This window comes from Stegodyphus dumicola, chromosome X1, assembly GCF_044657685.1.
Source record: "Stegodyphus dumicola isolate Sdum_Otavi_A_Nest chromosome X1, ASM4465768v1".
In the NCBI taxonomy this organism is placed as follows: domain Eukaryota; kingdom Metazoa; phylum Arthropoda; class Arachnida; order Araneae; family Eresidae; genus Stegodyphus; species Stegodyphus dumicola.
The window spans coordinates 9,664,366-9,690,797 of NC_140780.1; the positions used below are offsets into that span (position 1 = coordinate 9,664,366).

The 26,432-nt window shown below is 33.6% G+C and overlaps 1 protein-coding gene across 3 annotated transcripts in view; it reads right to left on the reverse strand.

The window, feature by feature from the left end:
* Positions 1 to 26,432, reverse strand: part of LOC118181971 (fasciclin-1-like) — a 330,859-nt gene that overhangs the window by 18,748 nt on the left and 285,679 nt on the right. The window contains exons 13-14 of one of the 3 annotated variants that reach the window (XM_085808713.1): positions 17,607 to 17,642; positions 8,202 to 15,363 (exon numbers count right to left, since the gene is read on the reverse strand). The exons of 1 other annotated variant lie outside the window; for it this stretch is intronic. In XM_085808713.1, the coding sequence (XP_085664839.1) occupies positions 15,161 to 15,363; positions 17,607 to 17,642 (239 nt within the window). In that variant the 3' untranslated portion in view covers positions 8,202 to 15,160. Of the gene's footprint in view, positions 1 to 8,201; positions 15,364 to 17,606; positions 17,643 to 26,432 lie in introns of those variants that run through there. One more of the 3 variants, XM_085808715.1, reaches the window with a different exon arrangement.

Here is a 26,432-nt window from a genome sequence, read left to right on the forward strand (position 1 = left end):
TCGCCCTTGTAGTTGCCGATTTGAACGAAGGTATTGGGTACCGTTATAAGTTAGTCACTAATTATTAAGACATACGGGGTTCTCGGCACCCTTATGAAGTTCACTTCACACCAGGAAGACTGAAACTTTTATCAAGAGGCCCGGACACCCGTGTTAAATTCTTTTCAGTCATCGGCGTGCATGAAAAGCTACCCCCACCTTTATGAACATCAGTTTAGAACTTTTAGAAAGCAACTTCCATCAAAGTGCCGTATCTTTATAATGGATTATGCCTTGGCGAAATCTTCATCATAAAGATGCCAGCGCCTTTATACAAACTGTCCACTTTCTGCAAATGATGCCCTGTTATAAAGGTGCCGAACCCTTATAAAGCTGGCACCATTATTAAGTTCGGTTTATGATATTGTAAGATATGTCAATTAAATAGTTTTTTTATGACTGTACCTTCTTTTTCTCTTATTCCTCACCCGAATGCAAATTAACTTTGTTTGCATTGAAGTTAAGAGTTCTGAATCTTCAGCTGACAGAACTTCTGGCAACCTTGTCTTTTTATTCGTTTTCTTTCCAGATCTACGTACAAATTATACTCCGGCTTTATCTCGCTAGCCGATGTTTTAAAATAGGCTCCGGTGAAATATCTGAGCCAGCTTAAATTAGTCTCTTTTATATATAGGGTCTCTCGTAAATGTTGCGACAAACTTCTGAGGAAGGTAGGAACACGTCATAATGATTAAGAGATGCACAGAAACACATGCTCGGAAATGGCAGAAGTCAGTGGTAGCAGAGTTAGAAGATGGAAAAGAAAACAAGAGACTGATTAATTTGAAACATTTATTGGACAAATGGTCTTTCGACAGGTTGAATATTACAACATATGCTCGTTTGCACCATCAGACGCCAAATGTGCCCGATACCGACGGACTATTGATTGCCGGACATATTTAAACACATAGGGAGTTTCTTTGATTGTAGCAGTTGCGCAGATAGTCTTGCCACGAGATCCATTTCAGACACAACAAGATCGTGATACACGACGCTTTTGATAGCTCTCCACAAAAAGAAATTAAGGTTCCATAAATCCGGTGAGCGTGGGGGCCAGGGCATCGGCCCACCACGCCCTATCCATCCGTGCGGGAATGATCTGTTCAAATGGCTACGAACATCCAGGCCAAAATGAGCAGGCGCCCCATCATGCTGGAATCACATGTTGTGACTCACATTTGGCGGAACATCGTCATGAAAGCCGGCAAAACCCTGCTCCAGAAAGATCAGATAATTCGCGGCATTCAACCTGGATTGTAAGAGGTAGAGCCCGACTAAGCAGTTGCCGACCAAACCCGTCCGTACATTAACTTCCCCGTAGTACAGCACACCGTAGAGGTTTTTCTTTAGGCAACAAATCCTGATTGTGGTGACAGAAAAGACCTTGCCTATTGAATGTGGCCTCATCCGTGAACAACTCATAAGCTGGGAAATTAACATCACGGGCACTTTCTTGCAGAAAACCACTGTGCGAAACGCATATGTTCAGGCTGGTCATCCGGGAGCAGTAACTTTGGAGACGAAAGGCGTGCAAGGACTCGGCGTTCAAGACACACTGGACAAGGGTACGAGACATTCTTAATTGACAGACAATGGCACGTATGCTGGTCCTCTCATTACTCTCCACCGTATCGCTTTCTTCCTAACGACAATAACAATACACTTTCTTCCTAACGACCACGGGAGTCGATCGTGCGCTGCCCTCACTTGTCTTGCTACTTCTTACTGACCCGTAGTCCCACAAATTTTGATGCAAACATGCAAACAAACTGTGGTGTGGTTGATGTCTGTCGGGGAAGCGTTCTCGATAAATGCGTGCAGGGCTCATCCATTACCCTCAACTATTCCATCACGAAGTGCATGTCTGCAAGCTCTCTGTTCGTATAGCGTTCTATACTCTTCGTATGGTGCCTACCGTTCCAATGAAACAATTCCTACTAGCACTCTCCTGTACAGCACCACCTGGCGGCGTACACTGGCGTTTCTGGGCATAGGTTCTCATGCAATTCTTAATCCTTATGATGTGCCCTACCTCCTCCAGAAGTTTGAAGCAACATTTATGGGACACCATGCATAGTATCATTCTATATTTTTATGTCGGAATTTAGCTTTTTTATTTTAATTCAAATGCCCAACTCGTACTGAATCTGTTGACCAGAACTTCAGTTTCTAGTTTAGTCAGTTAAAGACATCTTTTCAAAGACATCTTTTCAGGGACAAAGGTGAGAAACGTGAGACACTTGCCTCAGGTTAATAACTAAGATAGGCGTTCAATTAGCTATGAAATCATAGATATATACATTTAGAAGTTACACACTATGTATCATGCTGGCCAACTTTCCTTTTTCAAACATAAAGAGAAGCATCGTTTTAAAATATATTTAAAGCAATAAAACAGCGCTACAGTTTTGAACACTTGCGCACTCATATGGATTTTCTTTAAATAATTAGGGAAACCAAATCAAAAAGCATAATTAATTATTAACGATTTAACGTTTTAAAGTAAGATACAAAAATTATTATTACGCATTTTATGAACTCAAAAGAAACACGATTTTGTGTTGTTTCACTTTTCATTAGAATCTGCTGAAATTCAGAAAAGCGTAATATATTATTTTCTCATATTTGATCTGTTTGTTATTAATTAATTAGCAAACTAAGCTAATTAAAAACAATAGATGCAGTCATTAAGACTATTACTTTCTAGGTTTTAGCCTGATTGGTTTAAATAAAAATGCATAAAATTCATTATATATTTAATTAAAAATATTAAATGTACGCTGCTGTCCATCAAAATTGCAACACCATGAAGGAATAATCTGACGAACATCAAAATCACATGAGAGGAAGAAAAAAATTGGGATATGCAAATGATTATGATTATATTGATTTCAGAGCATTTAGACGACACAGAAGGGAGAAACAACATTTGACGCACTTCATAAAAGAAAAGTTATGCAGTGGATTTCTCATGGGGAAAGAGCTTTGTAAGGTCGAGGTTTCTTTAGAATCTCATGTTATTCCTCGAATAATAATAATAAAAGCTTACCAGCAAGTGTCGAAATTCGATACAGGCAGGATCGTTGCCTATCGAGGGTGGGGATTATCGTTCTGTAATATCACCCTTCGCATCCGTCGACATCCAACCACAGCCACGAGAATATGGAATCAATGGATTCCTGAGGGTCATACTAAACTGCAAGCAGAATCTCAACGCCCTACCATGACTAACGACTGAGAGGACAGCCATGTTGTGAGGTTAGCCCTGCAAAGCCGTACGACCACATCACGGACCATTAGTCAGGAAATGGTCATGTTTGCAGCAAGCCCAGTATCCGCTCGTACGGTGCGTCGACGTTTGCAGCAGAGTGGACTATCAACACGGCGACCGTTACTTCCTCTTCTTTCATTGAAAAGCAGAAAGGGAGACGGCGGCTCTGGTGCGCGGAACGGCAAAGCTGGATACAGGAATGACACAATATCATCTTTTCAGACGATTCCCGGTTCTAAGTGCAGTATTTTGATGGCCGTATACGTATCTGGAGGCTCAGTACACCGCACACCGCCTGCTTGCATTCGATATCGGAATAGTGGCCCTGCACCTGGTGTGATGGTTTGGGCAGCCAATCGGGTACACCACATTCGTATCTCTATTTCGAATCGACGGTAATTTGAACGCTGATCGGGACATTTCTGACGTCTTATGTCCAGTGGTTGTGCCCAATCTTCGATGCCTGCCAAACTCCATCTTCCAAGAAGATAATGCAAGATCACATGTCGCACATCGTGTTTTGATCTTCCTCGATACACAGCGTATTTGACTACTGCCCTGGTCTGCACGGTCTCCAGATTTCTCACCCATTGAAAACATGTCATCGGTTGCTGAGAGACCAGCCCGCCACCTTTCTCCAGGTATACGGCTGATGAAATGTGGCATAGACTTGAAGTAGAATGGAATGAGTTGCCCGTTTCTGTCATCCAAACCCAGTTCGACACCATACTTAACCGGGCAAGGGCTGTTTCTACTAATTTTGCCCCCTGTAAACCCCCCAAACTGCTTACAAATTTTATCATTTTTTCTATTTGTTAGAAATTAATAATTTTTTCGGTATGCTTCATGCCGTACTGTTTTTACGTACAACAAATATCTTTTTTGTATTTGCTTCCCTTTATGTGGTGCTGCAATTTTAATGGCCAGCAGCGTATGGTATGGAATTACACTAAATATTTTTTGATATTTTAAATACAGAGAAAATATACATTGTTCCAGTGTTAGTGTAAACGATGGGTTCTCAACCGGTGGTACGCGTACCACTGGTAGTACACAAGAGAAAAATATGTGGTATGTAAATTATTTTTAACTACTAAATTAAAAAATCTCGTGAAGAAAAAGAACAATTGATAGACATTTCCTATGATCGAAATCTAACTGAAGATTTCAAAAATAACACACTTGACTGAATCAAAAAAAAAAAAAAAAAAAAAGAATTTAAAGGCATTCAAAATAAAGCTATTAAATTTTTATTCCATATCTGCACAACCTATTTGTGTGAACAAGGATTTTCTTCCATGCTATATTTGAAAAATAAATGCAGAACATAATTAAAAGTGGATCCTAATTTACGGTTAAAAGTAAGTAAAATAAGACCAAACAGACACAAACCAATTGATCTCTCTTAAACAGGTCCAAATTTCGGAAAAATTTTTGAGTTAAATTATTAAAACTTTAATTTTGATAGTAAAAATGTTAATCAATTTTAATCTAATAATATTATGTGTGCAAATTTAATATAAATAGCCAATAGGTTGCGCAAAAGGCAAAACATTTTTTTAAAATATTTCTATTGAGAAACTGAAAAATAATCATTGTAAAATGTATTGGTGGTACTAAAGTTTTTCAGTTTTTGTCTATATCGTACGCGTAGTCAAATGGTTGAGAACCGCCCAGTCTAAAGGCATATTTATCTAATATCCTGTAAAATATTTCGCTGTTCCTTCTGTGCCATTTCTATCGACAATCTGTGCTGATAAACAATATACAACTTTAATTCTTTCTGAAGATCCTTAAAACGTAATCCCTTTCAGATTTTATTTATTTATTTTTGTAGTTTTTAGCTTGCTCTTATTGCTTTAGATTTGTATAGTAGAATTTATATAAGGCATCAAATTATTATAACGGATTGAAACTAATAGATTATTTAAGCAAATCAGTTTATGAGCTGTATGCGTAATAGAGCGAATAACTTAATTCAGATTCCGGTGAAAACGTTGGCTGCATCGGACATTACGTGGTGTTCCAGCCCAGTTTCCGTTAGAAAGTCCTAGTAATAATAATAGAAGGATTATTTCTTCTTTTACAGAAAATAAAGGAAAATATTGCTAACAAATAGGAAAATTTAGCTTTAAAAAATTAAAAGTCAACAAAATATGAAGAGAGGTGAGGAAGGAAGGTTGATAAATCACATTGTCACTGATCAGTTGGAAAAAAGACTAATTTTTAAGAAAAATACACACACTGGCCAAACCTAAGATCAATATTTTATTGGACCAAATGTTGCATGGATAGCTGCTATAATTCGTTCCGGCATCGCGTCTACATGATTCTGGAGTGCATGTACGTCCAGAGAATACCATGCAGCTTTCCAGATCTTGTAAATTAGATGGAAGAGGAAAGTACTGTCAGATGCGTCTTTCCGTCCTATCCCACACATTTTACGGGCTATGCGGTGACCAGGGAAGGTACTAAAACTCAGAGTGATGTTCAGCGAAAACATTTTGAACACTTCTGTCACGATGTATAGTCGCATTATCGTATGCGCAGTATCCGTCGCCATCAGGGTAAAAACATTGCAGGGTGCACTTCATCTGCCAGTATAATCTAGGTATCTCATGGCTGTTTGTATATCCTCGAGGAACACACAGCATCACTTCCATGCCAGCGGAAAAGGTCCCATATCGTGATACTCCCACCAGACCCTGGCACAGTGCGAGTAAGGCAAGATGGATTCATGGCTTCGTGGGGTTCTCGCCAAATTCGACGTTTTCCATTAGTGCACAATAAAGTGTAGCGTGATTCATCCGACCTTATTTTCCATTTCTAATGCTCAAATGTCCAGTATTCTCTTTCCCGACACCACTGCAAACGAATTCTTGCATGTCGGGCAGAAATGAATGGTTTTCTCACAGGCACCCAACTATGCCTTCCTATCCTCTGCAATTCTTTGAACATGGATCGAACTGAAATCTGATGGGAAAAGCCTTTGTTGACGATCTGTGTTGGTTGAAGCCAGTAGAGACTCTGTTCTGCCGCACAATTCGTCGGAAACGACGCCAATCACTCTTCTAGAATACTGTGGTCGAACCTCAGTTACGTCTTCTAGAGAAGAACTGTGGGTTCTTATTCCAACTTTTGAAAACCTTCGATATGGCTGCTTTTGAGAACCGACTGAGATTTCCTGTCTTCAAAATCGAGGATCCTGCTAAACGGGCACCAACAATAAGCCCTTTTTGAAATAGAGAAATATCTGTTGTTTTTCCCATTTTATTTCATTCATAGTGAAAAGCACTCTTACACCTCACTTATACTAGTATTCTAACGACGTGTAACCCACGTCATAAAAAAAGTAGCATATTTCATTCCTTAGCACGTATGAAAATCTCAAAGATTTTATTCATTAGCCAGTGTGTATAGTTTAGTTCACACACTGGCGCGTATGTGTGAACTTTTATAATAGAATGAAGGAAATGATATATGGAGATATATGGATATAGTGCTACTCGTATATGGAATTGAAACGGAGAACGAGAAATTAAACAAGTTAGACTTCGCTCTTTCGGTTCCTAATCGGTGAGACATTCACATCATCTGATTTAGCTCTTATAAAAGTATGTAGATGCTAGAGATATTAAATCGGAAATATGTAGTTTTAAAAAGTGGGTTATTTTCATAAATATGGTTCGCTAAATTAATCTGACATCTTTCGAAAGTAATATATGAATACAGTTTAATTAAATCATATCTGAATTAAAAAAATTGCGTTATAATTATTTTTAACATAGTCACAATATAATTATAGAAATGCTGCTTTCTATATTTGGAAAATCTTGCGTCACAAATTGATCAATTTTCAACAGATTTTAAAATTAACCCTAATAATTTTCTTCTTGAATGTGTTCATGTCCAGAAAAGTAAGACACTTCCGGCTTCTTTAAAGTGCCTGTCTGTATCTTTGCCAAAACGGTTTCTGATTTTTTACGAACTAAAGAGAAAATTGCTGCTTTTCGGAATTCAATTATCAGTTTATATAATGAAGATACATTTACAGTATTATATTTTATTTCAATTTTCTCCTTCATTAAATTACTATAAGTGCTATTGTACTTTTGTTTATTTAGTTTGTTTGTGATACAACTTACTTCTTACTTCGTGGTATATTTTGTGGAACACGAGGAGAGAGAATAAAAGTTAACAAAAAACTGAAAGCTTTCAGACTTTATATGATGCCCCAAAAGGGCATTTTTTTAACGGTTTGTGTGTTACCTGTACGTATTAATTATCATGTTCTTTGCACTTAAAACGCATAAAATTCAATTCGACAGAAATATCGCAAAATATTTAAACACATCTAAACAGCATATCTTTAGAATTTTCGATACACAGTCTCGTGAGTTGGAGATATTCCCTCCCCCCCCCACAAACAGAGTTGCCATTGCTCGCTTTGAAATCGTATAGTTCTGGTAATAAGAAATTCATTAAAAGTTTTACAAAATTTGAAACGGATAATAAAACAAATTCGAAATTCAAAATTCGGGCTTCAAAGTGCCCATGTTCGGTTGGAGGATTACGTTATTCAAAACGGATAGCCCTAGGTACTGTTGTTTCTTCACAACGCGATAAACATTCATGCAGATTTTTAATTATTTAGTCTCTTTAAGTACAATAGATGGCAATATTAGGTGGCAACAGTTTGAAAAGTGAATCTTTGCAACGCGGCGTTTCGAAGTTACTAGTTCTTCTGGGCTAATGCTCTTTGGGCTAAAAAAAATGTAGTTCGGGATCAATATTTTATAAATTTGTTACTCTTCCATTCATTTCGAGCACACATGATTTTTTATATAAGTGACAATCCCAATGTAACCAGATTACATGAGACAAAGGCTTTCATATATTTCCTTTATTGACATAAAAATAGACAAACATATCGAAAGGTCCGATTGATTAATCATATAATAACCAAATATTTTCTTTTTGATATTAAACAGCAAATACAATACAACAAAACGACTATCATGCACACATACAGGGTGGCTCAAAAATATTCGGCAAATATAAAAGACCTGGTAGAGGGAAACGAAAGAAGCAGATTTTGTGATAGAATGTACACGCGAATATGATATTTACTCCTCATTCAATCCCAATGCAACCAGATTACATGAGACAAAGACTTTCATATATTTTCTTTATTGACGTAAATATAGAGAAACATATCGAAAGATGTCATTGATTAATCATATAATAACGAAATATTTTCTTTTGGATATTAACCAGCAAATTGAACCAGGATTGTAAATGATGAAGCTATGCAAATTCTCATTCGACGTGTGAATTTTGAATAGTATGCAACGCTACCCGAATAAGGAGCTCACCGATAAGCATTTTATCCACAGAGTTTCCGAAGGGAAGGCAGCAGCTATTCATAGGAAGTACAGGGGAAGAAGTCTTTGCATTTCCTTTGAATAAATGCTCCATTCATCCGCAGCCGCACGGTTAAAATGTAGGTCGGTGAATTTTTCGCTCGTGTAACGATGGATACGGCTTTATATTTCGCTTGGAGAATTACAATTTTTACCTGCAGGTCGCCAAGTACTTATTCATCGCGCTACTTCTGCACACACACATTCTATTACAAACTCGGCTTATTTCGATTCCCATTACATTTTTTCTATATACTTTTGGTTCACCCTGTGTAAACGATATTTCTGGACTCGCATAATGTTATGTTTTGCTTAATTTTGTGAAGAGTAGGAAAACGTAAGAAAATGAGAAAAAAATTAGCTAAAGCTTTTCGGTAATCGAAAGATTTAGAATTTCTCCAGCCTTCATTTTAAATCAGTTCCTCATAATATTCTAAAATCTGTTTGAAACAAATCAAAGTTTACTTGTTTGTTCTTCAGTTACAATGTAAATCCTGAATCAGATATTAAATATTTGCAAATAAATGTTTGAAAATTTTATTGTTCCACTTATTCTAATTTAATACTATCCGGAATAATTTCCTACCCGAATTTTTAAGTTTATTTATCTTTTATCCAAAACCATTAGTATAATTTACTTTAGTGTTATTACCGTGTAACACTTCCCTTTACGTATATAAAAAGGATCTGATTTGTTCATTCATTATTCAAGCATTTTCAATGAAAATTTTCAGCCTGCATTCGTTTCGTTTGGGAGTTAAATAGATTTTAATATTTAGAGCTAGAAATGAAATTCGTAACGGAAGAAGCTACAAACCGGACAAGGCTCACTCAATTCTTACACGCATTGTCGTTACACTAAATCTATATACACTGCACAAAAAAAGGGGGGCGCAGTTCTATATATTCCGTTCTACCGGGCCGACTGACAAAATTCAAATTGAGTTTTTCGTGTCTCGAAAGCGCGACTTAGGATATATATTAGATTTATATATAGCATTGTTCTAACATAGGTATTTTGACACAAAATCGGACTTTTTCTGAAATAACATACGAATTTTTCCTGTATTTCGTTTCTACGTCTCAAATTATGCCTAGATATTAAATTTTGTAAAATTCGGTGCGAAATTTAAGAAGAAATTCAAAAATTTGTCTTGGCGCAATTTTTTTCAGTTTGTGCCATGAATAATTCACTTGGCGAATTTCTTCATATATGGCAACCAATTTTCCTTTCCCTGCCATTATGCCGGAGCAGAAAAAGGCAGCGCGTTCCTATCTTTTTACATTGTGCATGAGAGGGGAAAACGTCCCGTCGTTTCTACTTCCAAAATATTTTAGCAAAGTGTCTAAACCACATCTGATGTTTTATCGCTTTCAACAAATATGCCAAATTTCAAAACGTGAAAATATATAAATTCACGTATATCTTCGGAAATTTTGAATAAAAATCTAATTTTTTGCAGGTATGCTTAGAAATACGTCTGTTTTAAGATGATGGCAAAAATTTTATAGATTATAATTCAAATATTTTTTTAAAAATTTACAAAATTATTTAAAAAAAACAAATTTTAAAATAAATCATGGAAAATGGGTTAATTTTATTTGGAATGAACCTAAATTACGAAATGTGAAAGGAATAATCATATAAGTTTAATAAAAAAGAAAGGTTAATAAATATATACCAAACTAAATTAACATTGAGTAGCTAAAATTTTGAGAGCTAATTTTTCAAAAACTACTGGTGCGATTTTTACAAAACTTGGCAGTTTGGCGTAATTTGAGTTGTAGAATTGAAATATGAAAAAAAAAAAAAAAAAAAAAAAATGTATGTTATTTCAGAAAAAGTTCAATTTTGTGTCAAAATACCTATATTAGAACAATGCCATTTATAAATGTAATACATATCTTAAGTCGCGCTTTCGAGATATGAAAAACTGAAGTTTCGTCAATCGGCCCAGTAGAACGGCAGATATAAAACTGTCCCTTTTTTTTCGCAGTGTACATTTTTGTATTTTGAACATGTCACTAAATTTTACGTAGAATTCAAATGTTAACTGAGGGTTTGAAAAAAAGCTAAAATCTTACCAAAAACAAAAAAATAATAGTACATCACTGCAACCGAAATTTGACACCTGCTAGTGAGAATCTCTCTTTGTCGGTCATTTCTCAGTCGAACCCCATTTATTATGCCAATATATGAGCCTTATGTTTTAGCATTTTAAAGGGGCCTATACCTGAAAAGCTCCCTCTATTCAGGGTTATTTCAAAATTATTTTCAATTTATCTCCAGTGTTACGGAGAGAGTGGGCTACTCCGGATAATACATATAAGTGTAATATTTTTAAGGCCAGCGCATTTATTTCGTAAGGTTCTTTCTATGACCTTCATTCCTTAAAATCATGTTATAAATAAGGGCAAAATACATTTTTATGGCACTGATTCTTCCGAAGCATGTGTGACCTTTTCATTAAACTAATTTTTGGATTGATTGCATCGCATTTCGAACACAAGAAGAAAAACTTTTCGCTTAACTTGCGAGCACACGCGGCGGGTATGTCATACCCATGTACATATTTTATTTATTTTTTTTTTATATTTCTCGCCCATTCTTTCATAAAAGGACGAAACTTAGTGTAGCTAAGTTCAAGGTCACATACTTAAATGGGGGAAATTCCCGAGGTGGCAAGTGAAACGGTTTTTTAGGAACAGCATTGTTCGGGCATGTCATACCCGCGCATGTACTCGCGTTTCTCAGTGAGTCACTTCGCACTTCTCGTTTTCAAGCTTTTAGTATAGGTTTTTCTTGAGTTGTAAACATGGCGCCGTATATTCCTTACGATGAAGAGATGAAAAGATTGAGAAATCTCCTTGAAACAGTTTCTTTTGATGAGGATTCATTTTGTGAAGAAGAGGAAGATGTTGATGACGAAGAATATAAAAGAATCATGATTCATCCATAGAGAGTAGTGATTCAGATACAGAAACAGAAAATGAAATTCTGGAATGTAGCCATTAGTTTTATGTTAGAAAAAATGGAGTAAAATGGAACAAAAATAAATTCCGGACTAATGTTAGAATTGGCGCCAAAAATATTATAACTAAACTCCCTGGAAATACAAAAGTATTCTAAAGACGTCTCAACACCTTTAGATTCCTGATCATTGCTTATCGATGAAGATATGTTAAAACATGTAGTTGACAATACAAATATTTATATTGATTCAATACGAGAAAATTTCACACGTGAACGGAATGCGAAACAAATGAGTTGGAAATCAAAGCTTTAATTGGATTGCTGTATTTATGTGGCGTTAATAAATCATCCCATGTGAACGTAAGAGATTTGTGGGCAGCAGACAGAACGGGAATAGACATATTTCGATAAACAATGTCAGTAAACCGATTTCTCTTTCTTTTACAATGTCTCTGTTTTGATGACATTAGAGATGGTCCCAGTAGAAGAGAAATGGACAAATTAGCTCCAATCAGAGAACTTTTTGAAAATTTTGTCACACTGGTCAGCCAAAAAACCTAAAATGACTTACAAGAGGTGTACAGAGTGCCCCAAGAAAACAGAAAGACTAGATTCATTTGTGAAAATGTAGCAAAAGTATATGTATAGAACAAGCGACCTCATTTTGTAAACAATGCTAAAAAAACTGTAAGTAAATAATTTTTCCTCTCCTTATTGTTTCATATTTTGTCTAAAATGAAGTATTAACTTGGTTTTACATTTTCATTCCTTTTAAAAACCGATTAATTTTATTCGCCAAATTTTTAATTACAATTTTTTTATTTCGGGTATGACATACCCGGCGCGTGTTCTCGTGTTCGTCGGATCGGTGCATGTGCTCACGGGTTAAGCAACGATACTCGTATAAATACTACTAGTGATGACATAATGAAAAATTAATATAGTATACTGAAATAACATTATGAAAAATTACTACAATATACTGAAATAACGAGATAAAAAATTACTACAGTATACTGAAATAACATAAGCAATTACCACAATATAATGAAATAACATGATAAAAATTACATGTTAAATATAAATGCATTTTCCATAGCTGTCACTGATATTGATCCCTGAACCAACTGACAGAACATTTAGAACTCTTTTCAGAATTTGAATCAAGACAGATAAATTCAAACTGTGCAATTTAGCCGTAAAAGTTTTAGTTTAAAATACTAAAATTCAATCAAAAAATACAATTATTAAACTGTAACAAATTTCTTATTTATGTGTTTTTCTTTTGTTTTTATACGTGTCTGTTTATTTGCTAATATGCTTGTTTATATTTTTATATGTGTTTTACTTTTGTTTAATTTAAAAAGGGCAAATTCAAGAGAGTAAATTTACACAATTTAAAAATTATAGTATGCAGATTTGTCTTAAGTATTTTATCTTAAAATTTTAAAAGTTAAATGCTTAAAGTTACATAATTTGGACTTTAATTCTTTCTAGTAGCCTTTTTTTTTTTTTTTTTTTTTTTGCAATGTTTTGTTTTTAAATATTCATTTCACTTTTTATTTATTTTTTGTTTGAAAAAATCTCAATTTCAGCTTTAAAACAACTACTTAAAATTACTAATTTATATAATTTAGTTTTGTGTTTTAAAATGCCAATATTAGCAGAAAATGTTTTATGAGCTTCAGAAAAATAAATACATATTTATATAAGTTTTACAGTTTTAAAGCCTTGGAAGATCTGCAATTAGATAGAAAAGAATCGTTTATTTATTACATAACAGTGAATAGTTTACAAACAAGTAATTGAAATCAGAATCTCATGAAATTTGTAACTGTAATACAAGTTCAAGAAATTAAGGAAAAGCCGTTTTCCAAATAATTCTTACTCTAAAATACCGGATTTACAATCTTATTAATTCACAGTAAGGGAGGGGGGAACGAGGACCATAACGAACAAAGTTTTGTTCACATCTAATACCTATAGCAAATGGTTCATTGTGTGCTGCTGCGATAATAATCACGAACAATTTTTGTAATTAAATAGTAACCATAACAATACGATATACTACGAAATCGTAGCACCCATATAGTGCCACCTATTCCAACTGCGCACAAAAATAGGAAAAACTAAAGCAAGTCACAATTTTTCCTTGCTGTAGTATTCCGTGAACCGAAGTGGTCCTTTCATTTATATCCATTTACAGTAAGATTTACAACATTTCCATACATTGGTCAAACATTAACATTCAAGCATATATTACTGCAAACTGACAAAACAGCAGAATGTGCTATGAAGCATTTCAACAAGGGTGTGTTTCTTCGTTACATATATACAAAAAAATATCTCGCTACACAAGTAATAATAATATTATTGCAAATAATATGATTTAGTATCATAAGCATAACAGTCTTTTTGGGGGGAACACTTTACTACAATATGCAAGTAAGAAACTACATTAAACAACATGGTCTCGCAGAACAGATCTAATTCATTAATTTGAATTAGTTTTGCTAGCAAAGCTTTTAAAAGTAGAACTCAAGAAGTTATATTCTCGTGTACTTTTAACTCAATTAATGTCTGAGTTATAATTTATAAGTATAATATGAGCATACTATAATATATACAATCGCTTTGTTTTTAAAACATTTTCAATCTACAGCTAATGATAATTTTTGAAGCAGCTGTGTAATGCCATTTTTAATAAGCAAATTATGACTCTAATGAATGTATTCTATAAAACATAGAATTTGTCATTAATAAAATAAATATACTTTAAATAGTTTTCGACACACTTCAATCTGCGTATCGCTTCGTCATGAATAAATACATTTCTTAAACAATTTTTCTGTTAGATTAATATACAATAATAATAAGAAATTAAATTTTTTTTAAAGTAGGGAAGAATCATAGTATAGGATTCATGGAATATTCCTACAAATTTCCAAGTATTCGAGAATGATATTCTCATTTTATAGATAATACTATCAAAAGCTGTACATCAACAGCAAATTTCGCGTTCAGTACTGTAATTAAAAAATGAGTTTGGACGTTGTAATAAATTTTACTCTTCTCCATTAAACGCGTTTTGATTAATTCTATCCAAAAGGGCTCAAAAATTTTTCTATGGTGTCACTTTACTGGCTTTCTACGAATTATAAGCAAATTTCTGAATCATTTATACCCTCTCCCAAAACATACAACATTTTTTTTACACTGTTGCACTTCAATTCGTGAATTTGTAATACATTTTGTGGCATCGGTATGAAGACATTTCACGTTCGTGCACAATAAAAGAACACAAGACTGCACAGAAATCGCCTCTTCTTCTAAAATGCACATTTCACAAAGTTTTTTGCAAAAATCTTTCTTTTTTCCCTTAAGTGTTTGACAGCAGTTTTTTTTTGCCTTTTTATGTGTTCCTTTATTCTTTCTACGATGCGTTGGTCTTCAGAAAAAGATGGCGACCGAAAAAAAAGCTGGAATGATGGATAAGAAGCCATTGCTAAGTGGACCAATGGGAGCACCCGATTTGGTAAGATCACGCCTCATCATCATTACACGATCGATCACATGTATGACGCCATTGACAGTTTGCACATCTGGGCGGACGATACGAGCTTGACGACCTTCCCATTCCAACAACAGTTCACCTAAATTCAAAAGATATTTAAATAAATATTCAGTCAATATTTAAATAAATATTTATTCATTCATTTACACACAAAGAAAGTAATATTATTAAAAGAACACTGTTAACGGAACATTGTTATTTAAATATTAGCTTTGCTTATAGCAGAAAATTAAGATACTAGCTGAGAAGCTAAATATAGAAATATTGACTTAGTCAATACTGAAATGAATATTTATTCATTTAAACACAAAGAACAAAATGCTATTAACATAACACTGTTAGCGGAACATTGTTAACATTGTTATTTAAATATTAGCATTCCTTATGAAAATTAAGATATTAGCTGAATTGACAGAAAACTTGGAATATCATTAGGCTTACCAGACATCCTCTTTTCACCGGAACTGACACCGTCTGATGATGTGGTACCTACGTCTCAGCCAGTTATTCATATTTTCCTGCTTATGTGTTCAAATTTTAAAAGTCCGGAATACACACAAATGATATTAATACGAGCCTACAAGAGCTTACAACATTTTAAGACATGTTCTTTCTTACAGTGAGGCATGGGAAAGAAGTTTTGATGGAACAGAACCTTTTATTTGAATACACAGCAGTGAATGAACATGGTCTGAAATTGAAGCTTCGGGTGAAAGCATTAATGAAATTCTAGCAAATAATGCAGTAAGTATAGATCATCTTTTTGATGAAGTTGATGACTGCAAGGGCTATTTGGCTAGCTAGTGGGAAAATCTGGATGGGGACAATTTGGAAAAATACTGCGAAGAAAGGAAAGATGGATACTTTTCAGGTATTTCAAAGGAAACATCTCATGTTTACACCACATAACTTCCTCGTAAATCTTAAATTATACGCCATTTCCCTGCATTTCGTTTAAACTTATTGAAATGAATTGAATTAAATCTACTTTGTCGATAGCGTATAAACCACAATAATATAAATGCACTCTTTAAAATTCATTGTATTTATTTACCATAGCGAAACTCTGACTCTAGGTTTGCTTAACAGTGTTACGTCTCATTCATTTTATAACTCAGAATGCACAAAAATTATATCATCTGAAGGACTGCATACTTTCCCTTGACATTGTATATAATACTTAGGGGTTCTATAGAATGACGAATGATCTTCATTAACAGATGTTCATTCCTTAAAAGTACAAATGCTATTTTGAAAATTGAATGTAAACGTCCCATTAAAAATCTATTATTCAAAATACGTAAAAAAGTATGACATGAACTTAATACAACATGGTAAATTTGTACATTCTATTTGAGTGAGACTGGGACAATGGAAATTAATTTCAGAAACAGTCATAAGTTTCACAACAATGCCCTCTTTAATACCTATTTGTTTTTTCTGGCAGGGCTGCCAAAGGTGGCTGCACAGTTCAATATCATTACGTGTAAACGTTTTTGTATTTGGTTGAAAGTTCTTTCAACATTCTGCCTCCTCGTCCGTGTTCAGTACTCAAATGTGTTTTTATAAAGTACGGGAATGACTCAGCGTCCGTGACGTAGTACAGTATAGTACTGACGCTTTCTTTAACAGGATAAATCAATGTACTTTTGTTTTCCACAAACATCACATCCTAGCTATTCAGGAGCCAGTAGTCCCGTGGTTCCTTCTGAGTAGTCATTTTGGTTTTTTATATCTGGTAAGTAGTTTCGGTTTTTCGAAAAGAATCGGAAATGTGTTTCATACTTTACTGGTTTGTCATTTGGCATTCCAGAGAATGCCTAGGAAATGTATGAAATATGAATAGTTTCATACATTGCCGGCTAGTGAGAGGTATTGTATACAATGCTTAGGCATTCTATAGAATGCCGGATTTCACACTTTACCGGTAACATATGTATATAATATGAAAATGTAAGATTCGAGTTTCATTTTTATAGTACTACGGAATTCATATTTCACGAGTCATTTTCAAAAATTAGATATAAAATATACAAATTTAAAAAAATATGTATTTGTAATTCAATGCACATGCGTAATATTAGGTGAACAGATGCTTATTTATAAGGCAAAAGAGTTTACGTAAGAGAATACTAAAAAATTTTTTCGAACCATTTTTAAAAAAGACTAATAGAAAACAAAAAAAGGGTGCTATGGCATTCATCTGACTGTTCTACATTCAAACAAGCACTATTCTGCTGCAAATAACAAGAAATATTAAACATTCAACAATAAATTTAAGATAACCATAGTGAGCAGGGTGCATGCACAATGCTTACTCACCTAACGGAGGCAAGCCTCCAGATATATTGCTCACTCCTGTATGCAGCACAAAAAAATGTGAAGTGAAGAAACATATTAAGAAGGCAGGCAAATAGGCAGGCATATTACAATTAACAGAATGAATGCAAATTACATTGCTTAGCACAATCAAAGAATATGCAATAAGAAGTAAACTGCGCCAAAAAAGGGGGGCGACAATTCTATATCCCCAATTCTACTAGGCCGATTGAGGAATCATGTCTCAAAAGCTCCACTTAGGATATGTATCAGATTTACGAGATCAGATTTGACACAAAATCGGACTTTTTCTGAAATGACATGGCAATCTTTCCATATTTTGATTCTACGACTCAAATTATGCCAAACTGGCAAGTTTTGTAAAAATTGTACGAGTAGATTTTCAAAAATCAGCTGTCATAATTTTAGTTCGGTATATATTTATTAATATCACTTTTTTATTAAACTTGCTTTATTCTTCCTTTCACATTACGAAATTTAGGTTCATTTCAAATAAAATTTTCCCATTTTTTATGAATTATTTAAAAATATTTTTTATAAATTTTTCGGAAAATCTTTTGAATTGGAATCTATAAAATTTTTGACATCTTCTTAAAGTAGATGTATTTCTAAGCATACATGCAAAAAATTAGAGTTTTTTAATTCAAAATTTCCTAAGATATACGCGAATTTATATATTGGCGTGTTTGGAAATTTGCCATATTTGTTATAAGTGATAATAACGCCAAATGTGGTTTAACACTTTATTATAATTATTTGAAAGTATGAACGATGACTTTTCTCCCGCTCGTGCACAATGAGAAAAAAGGAAAAAAAAATAGATTGCTATAAATTAAGAAGTTTGCCTAGTGAGTTTCTATTGGAGAAAACTGAAAAAATGCGCCAAGATTAAATTTCTCCATAAATGTCTCACCAAAAATTGAAAAATTTAATATTTAGGCATAATTTGAGTCCTAGAACCGAAATATGGAAAACAATTGGCACGTCATTTCAGAAAAAGTCCGATTTTGTGTCATAATACCTACGTTAGAACAATGCAGTGTATAAATCTAATATATATCCTAAGTCGCACTTTTCGACACATGAAAAAGGCAATTTAAATTTCATCAATCGGCCCAGCAGAAGGGACGATATAGAACTGTCCCCCTGTTTTTGTGCACAGTGTACCTTTTCTGTTGATATCTCAATAATGAAATTTGTTTTGTAATGTAATGAATAAAAATTTTAAAATCCGTTATTATTTTAGAACTTGAATGTATCTGTGACATGTAAACATAGTTTGCGATACCTGATAGCATTTAATACGTGAAGGTGGATGTAAGTTGTCGTAATGACTGGTAGAGTGAGAAATACGTAGAGAAAAGTATGAACATCCAGGGTGTCTTGGAGATGCTTCTGAATAGAGGTACAAATGGCTTGCGGGTGCGTCGACGCTTGTGGGCAGCTTCTTCGATCCACACGCACTATCATCACTCTGGCTGCACCGGCACCCCTCGGACGTGCCACATTTCCTTGTTCTAACCATCGTTGCCACATCCGGAGCACTGTAAACACGTCCGGGTGTGTATCATCTGAGATTTGCCGTATGGATCAACCTGCATTTCTTAGACCGATAACCATGCCCCTTGTAAAATCGTATGTCTGCTGGAACTACCTCTGTTAAAGACGGCCTGGCATTCTCTGTGATTACACGCGTCCTCTGAGAGAAGAACACATTTTCTATGATAATTTCCCTAGCAGAAAGTTAACGGCACGAAAATTGAACATTCTGCAGGATACTTCCCTTATATCTTCAACGTGCTCTGGTGAACTGCTCATTTCGCATAACTTGGTGACGTGCAACAAACCTGAACTACTTGCATAATTTTCGGGCCACTCCTTCTTGCTGTTGTATTTTCAGTATCGGATAGGTTACGTAGCAGGTAAATAGAAGGTTGTTTACATTCCTTCCCCTGAAACTGTGTAATTCTCCCTTTCTCTCCTCTGGTTGTGAACACCTGGTCTAGCTCTTCTCAATTTTTGTTATTTTTTGTTGCTTAAATTCTCTTAAAACAGATTCAGAAAAGGCATATTTATATGCAAATGAACGTAGCACATTTTGGTGTAATGTGTCTTGTGTGTAACGTAAACATTTTCAAGCTTTCTTGTGTGAAACATATCACATTTTAAAACTTTCTTGGGTCTAACGTATCACATTTTAATGCTTTCTTGGGTGTAACGTATCACTTCTTAAACGTATTACATTTTAAAGCTTTCTTGTGTGTAAAGGACATGCTTAAGTGATAAATAAAAATGCATTTTTAACTTCCTGTGCAATAATTTCATGCAAATTACAAATACATTGTATCTACAGTACTCAACACACAATGCAAGATGCGCATGCATTTACTTGGGAAAACAAGACAATATCAATATATTAGGAGCACAAACGTTGCATTGAAATGTTCTGAATTGTATTAAATAATGCAGCAAATTCATTCAGAGGATTATTTGGTACTATTTAATAAAGAAACATGGATATTTCAAACAATCAATGGTTATTTTACACACATATATAATACACATAAACACTTCATCAGAACTGTATTTTGAAATTAGATTTGTCGCTTTGGGTGTAATATATAATACAAAATATAAAATACAATTTGTAATCACTTTCAATCAGAAATTGTATTAATGTTCAAAAAATTAGTATTGATAAATATCACCGACACCACGCCCCACACCATAGTTCTGCGAGATCGTTGTTTTAGGGGGAAGGTCATTCAATTTTTTGGGGTGGATGAACCAATTCATAAATTGAATTTAAGTACATACAGTATGGATTTGATACGAATCAGAAACTGAATTTAGTGAATATTTCAAGGATTTGTAAATTACAGAATACTTGATTCAGAAATTGAATGTAAGTACTGCAAGGATTTATAAACTACGAATTTGAACTCAACAAGATATCACTCGATAGGCTAATTTAAATTATCCAGGACAATGTAAAGAAATTTACAGCATGCAGATTTTAGTGTGGTAACTATGATTAAAGTATACACTTCAATTATACAGAGAGTGTTCACACATATTTGTAATGATTTTGATTTTCTCCGTGAATTTAAATATTAATTTTAAAATGCACACTTGACTGGCATCCAATTGAAATAAAGTTTATTATCGTCTGCAGCATTAAAAATATTCTTTTCTTTAAAATATTGCTAAGAAATAAACAATGAATCACAGGCTATGCTTTTCCGCTGTCCGAAGAGAAAGATATGAAAAGCATAGTTTTAATATTTCTACACACAAAATAAGTGACATAATTAATATGAAAGGAAACAAACGTTAAAGTTTCCATCTCAGTGAGAAAAAGGCAAAAAATGCATACCCAACAAAGGTACGTACAGCTCTTATTAAATTTAAAGTCACATCTCTTGTTTTAAAGGAAAATCCAGCCCTCCAAAGAGCTATTGCAAAGTTCTTAAATATCTATTTAGGAGCTGCGAACAAACTTATAAAATCTGATTTAAAGCTAATCAAAACAAAAAAAAAATGATGTTCGTTGCCTAACGCCGAAACATTGTACAAATTGTTGTACGAAAATTATTTGGCAGGTGAAAATTGGAAATATGTAGTTTCAATCGATGAGTCTTGGATATACTTATCTGATTTATAAAAATCGATTTACTAACTAAAAAGGGGAGGAAAAGACTTAATATGTTGGTTCAGAGAAAACAAGGAAAGTTATTCTAAAGGTTTTATGGTTATTACAGGATTCTCTTACAAATCGAAATTGAAGCTATTCTCTTTAAATGCATCCCACCCAAGTCCCCCGATGTGTCCTTTTTGGATTACTGTGCATTTGGATTTTTAAAAGAAGCTTTTTATAACCGACATTCTCAAACATTGGATGGACTCTGGGAGATTGTGAATGTGGAGTGGAATAAATTCAACATTTGTGCGATGCAACATTGATGAGAAAAGGAATTTTATCTTGGAAATTAAGATGTAAAATGATAGTTCAACAAAAAGGCTGCACTCGCCCTTTAAGAGGGGGAGTATATAAGGTATTTCTCCCACCTTCTTAGCATGCCTTCGTGGTATATAGGTCAACCTGCTCGATGGGTATTGAGAGGTCCGAGGTTCGAATCTTGGCGAGGGCATTGCTCATTTTTCATCTCTCATGCTTCAAAATATACCTAATGACTCTGTAGAGACATTAGGAGTTTTTTTTTTTGGAAGCATGCAAGATGAAAAATTATCAACCGCCTTTGCTGGAAATCGAACCACGGGCCTCTGGAATACCGGGCCAGCGTGCAGAACCACTACACCACGGAGGCACGCCAGGAAAACTGGAGAAATACCTTATAACTCTACAAACTAATCAAAACAACAACAACAAGAAAACATGATGTTCACCGAAACATGTTTCTCGGCGTAAGACTATGTACAGATTGCTGTAAGAAGATTACTTGGCGGGTGAAAAACGGAAATATATCGTTACAATTGATGAGATTTGATACTTCTCTGATGGCAAAAGAAAAAGGTCAATTTACTGCCGAAAAGTAGGAGAAAAACACTTAATATGTTAGTTCGTAGAAAACAAGGGAAGTTTTTCTAAAGGTTGTATGGTTATTACGAAACTCTCTTACAGCGAAGAACTTAAAATAAGGAAAGTAGAAAAAATGTCAAAATTAATTTGGATTACTATCAGAAATACCTGTTTATAAAGTGTTGTTATGAAATTAACACCTGTTTTTAAAGAAGAAATTCCATCTCTTTATCCAAACAATCTTTACTGTGTTAGGCTCTATCAGGATAAGGCCCCAAGGCATACCTCTAAATCTTAGTGTTCTGTTTTTTGAAAAAATGATAAATGAAATGGGAATTGAAGCTATTCTCTTTAAAGGCATCCCACCAAAGTCCCCTGATGCGTCTGCTATGGTGATCTGTGCATTTGGACTTTTAAAACAAGCTCTTTATAAACTGCATCTCAAAACATTGGATGGACTCTGGGAGAATGTGAAGGAGCAGTGGAAAGTAATCAACCTTATTGTTTTAAGAAAATGACTTTTACCTTGGAACAAAATGGCTATGAGACTGAATATATTTGAAAATCAAATTCTATGGTTTGTTTACATATAAATCTTTGCAAAGTCGCTACAAGAATGTGTGAAAACCTTCTGTATGCTTTATTAGAACTCAGCATTATAACGAGTGAAGACTGATGAGCAATTAAAATTTAATGTTCAGTAGAATTTTAAAATTTAATAAAATAACTTCAGTGCATTCGAAGGATTATTAGCATATATTTAAAAATTCAGCTTTTTATATTATTCTTTATTCTATTTTTTGTTTATTCTGTGCTATCTGTATTATGTATCGATAAATAATGTTTAGCATTTCGTTTCTCATAATTTTTTCCCTTTTAACTTTACAAACTTTGCTAAAATAAAATATTATACACACAAACTTTTATATTCGTTCACTAGAACTACACTAAATACATATTGCGTTTACAGTGAAGATAAAAATATTATGCAAGTATTTCAAATATCCAATCAATCCGGTATTTTCACTTCTAGTGTAGAAAAAAGATCTAACATTCCGATTAAAATAAAAATGATCATTTATACGGATACCTTTTTTTTTCAATTTGTATTTTCAGGAAGAAATATGGATAAGACAAAATTGACTGGGATATTTAATTCCAAAATTTCCCAAGTTTAGATGTCATTTTCAACCTGCTTTGAAGTTAATTAATTTAGAATAATTCGAGGAAATAAGTTTTGTAGTACAGGAAAAAATTGTGTATAATGTAAGTCATGGTTCTCCAGCGGCCGAGCAGTAAAGTCGCTGAACACTGGTAGTTCAGTCCGAGGTTTGAATCCCTGGAACGAGCTGGCGGCATGGTTGTTTTTGTGTTTTTTCACGTGTGTAACGAGGGTACGAGCCAGTTAGCCTTAGAAAGTCCTTTCTCTCCTTAGGCAGATAGCCCTTAAGATTTTGCCGTAATCACATAAATCAAACCAGGGAGATATATATTAAAAACCATTTAACGTCCAGTTCGCTATGTAACATAAACATGAATGAAAATTAAGTTATATATCAGATAACTTGAAAAACTTCTTTTTCCCTCCTCCATTTTCAGTAAACACATACACTCAATGTTATGCATTTTGTGCAATTTAATAGAATATTTTTAGCTGAAAATAAGTTCAGAACTACACAGGGTGCATTTAAACAACACTTTCCCATTTTCTGGATAAAAATTAAAATTTCCACTCAACATTTCTAACTTCAAAGAAGTATAAAAACTGAAGCAACTGAGTTATATATTTTAAAGTTGTTTATTTTAAACAAAGATATATATTAAAAAGAAAAGTCACTATTTTATTTTAGGGAAAATGAAATAAAATGGAAAACAGGTAAAAATGCATATAAAAATAGAATTAGGTTGTTAGAAATTTTATTTATTTTCGTATTTGGAAAACACAGAAACAAATAATAATATATTTTAATAATAATAATTTATTTATAAGCTATTTGTTTGGTTTTAGAAAATCGAAGTAAACTTATGTGAAATATTTTCTTAGAAACATTGTTTAACATTTATAATAAACGTATCAAATATTTTATTTTTAAAGTTTCGAAAGAAACGTTTTCTGCCTTATGTATCTATTTTGTTTTATAGCAACATTGGGAAATATTTTGTGAAACGTTTTCTTTCTAGCGTCTTGAGGAGGTTGCATTGCAAGAACAAGGTTTTACGAAATTTGGGCGTTGCCGTATGTAACGCTAAGTAGTTCTTTCGTTTTGGAATTTTCCGTTGGAAACTTTAAATAGCCGTTTCACATTTCAAATTGTTGCCACCAAATATCATCGCCCTGCGTTTTATTTAAAAAAATTAAATAATAAAGAATCTGCATAAATGTACGTATTTTTCTCGCATTGTGATACAACAACGGTACCTAGAACGGTATAATTGAAATGTAATGGCTTATAAAACATTAAAGATATTAAATGTACATTGAAGATAATTTATTTTCTTTCAATGAATTTTTGAAATATTTTGCATTTTAGAAATGTTTGACCGTAACCTAACGCATTTTCATTATTGAACAATCAAGGTATTTTTTGAATGAGATATCAAACGCATGTCGGTAATTAATACCGAATTCGAGAAAATTATTTTCAGTTTGATAAAGATATTATAAATGACAAAGCTTCTTTTATAAACGAGGACTTAAAAATTAAATACACATACTACATTTCTTAAAAGTTTTACAAGAAGTATTCTTGTAATTATCTATAATCTATCTAATATTACTGTATCTGCTTGTTTAAAATTTCTTTGCTGTACTAATTAACAATTTCTTTACTGTACTAATTAGCAATTTCTTTACTGTACCCAAAGGGGCAATGTGCCCAGAAGGGCTATTAATTTCGCTTTGGCATTTTGCGTCGGTTCAATTTTTCAAATTGTTGCCGCCAAGTATTCTAGCCCTGCCTTATATTTAAAGAAATTAAATAATGAAGAATTATATTTCTCGCACTGTAACAAAAACAAAACAAAAAAAAAAAAAAAAAAAAGGTACCAAGAGACATCTAATTTTGAATAACGTAGTCCTACCATTCGAATAACGTGTATACGAGCCAGTTTCCCTTAGAAAAGTCCTCCACGAAGGCATCCCTCCCTTTAGGTAGATAGCCCTCGTGTGCTTTGCCTTAATAATCCACTAATAATCCAATCCATTCGAATATGGACATCTGGAAGCCCAAATTTAGAATTTCTTTTATTATCTATTTCATATTTTGTCAAACAATTCAGAATTTTTGATTAACAATCTCAACGATTTCAGAGCGAGCAATGGTAACACCGTACGGAAGAAAACATTTATATCTCCAGTGCCCGATGCTGTGCATCCAACATTATAAAGATATGCTGTTTTTAAATATTTCGTTAGATCGCTACTGAATTGAATTTTATGAATACTGAATACTGAAGTGCGAAGAACGCGATATTTATTAAGGTAACACACTAAACGTTAAAAAATTTCCTTTTGGGCGAATATAAACTTTCAGATTTTCAGATTTTTTTAGTATTATTTTTTCAGTTTTTTTTAGTATTATTATTTTTTTTTCGAGTTTTCAGATTTTTTTAGTATTATTATTTTTACTTCCTTTTGCGGAGTAAAGGAAATATTGTAATCATGAAAACTTCCGGGTACCATATTTCAACGAAAATATTCATTTTGATCACTATCGAATGCAATTTAACAATGCTTTTGAGTGTTTTTTTCTGTACATAAGCACAGAATAAAGGACACTTTTCCCCCAAACGAATTATAAAACTGATTTAAAATTCATTCAGAAGAGATTTTTTTCGTACCGTCTGTACGTACGTATGTACGTCGCACAACTGAAAAATGAATAGCCTCAGAACGTTGAAAGTTTGTATGTGGGATTCTATAGCATGTATATGTGCACCTCCCTCTTTGTTTGCAATCGTCTGAAACCAAAGGTATATAAATATATTTATATATCCACTCTCTTACTTGGCTCAGTGAGCTCAGTTTCTTTATTCTTATATGTTTGCAAATTGTGCATTTATTGCTTTAAAAAAGATTGAAATATGTTGTTCTTATCTTCCGGTTAAGGTTTTTATGTCTTAAGCCTGTTATAGTTTAGATTAACCTCTATGTTGTAGATTATCAACAATTTAAAAGTTGTTAAGTGCGGCTAAGGCTAATTTTTTTACTATAGCAGCTGTATTTGTTTACATTTGAAACTTGGCAGAATAGTGGATTTGTTGCCAAT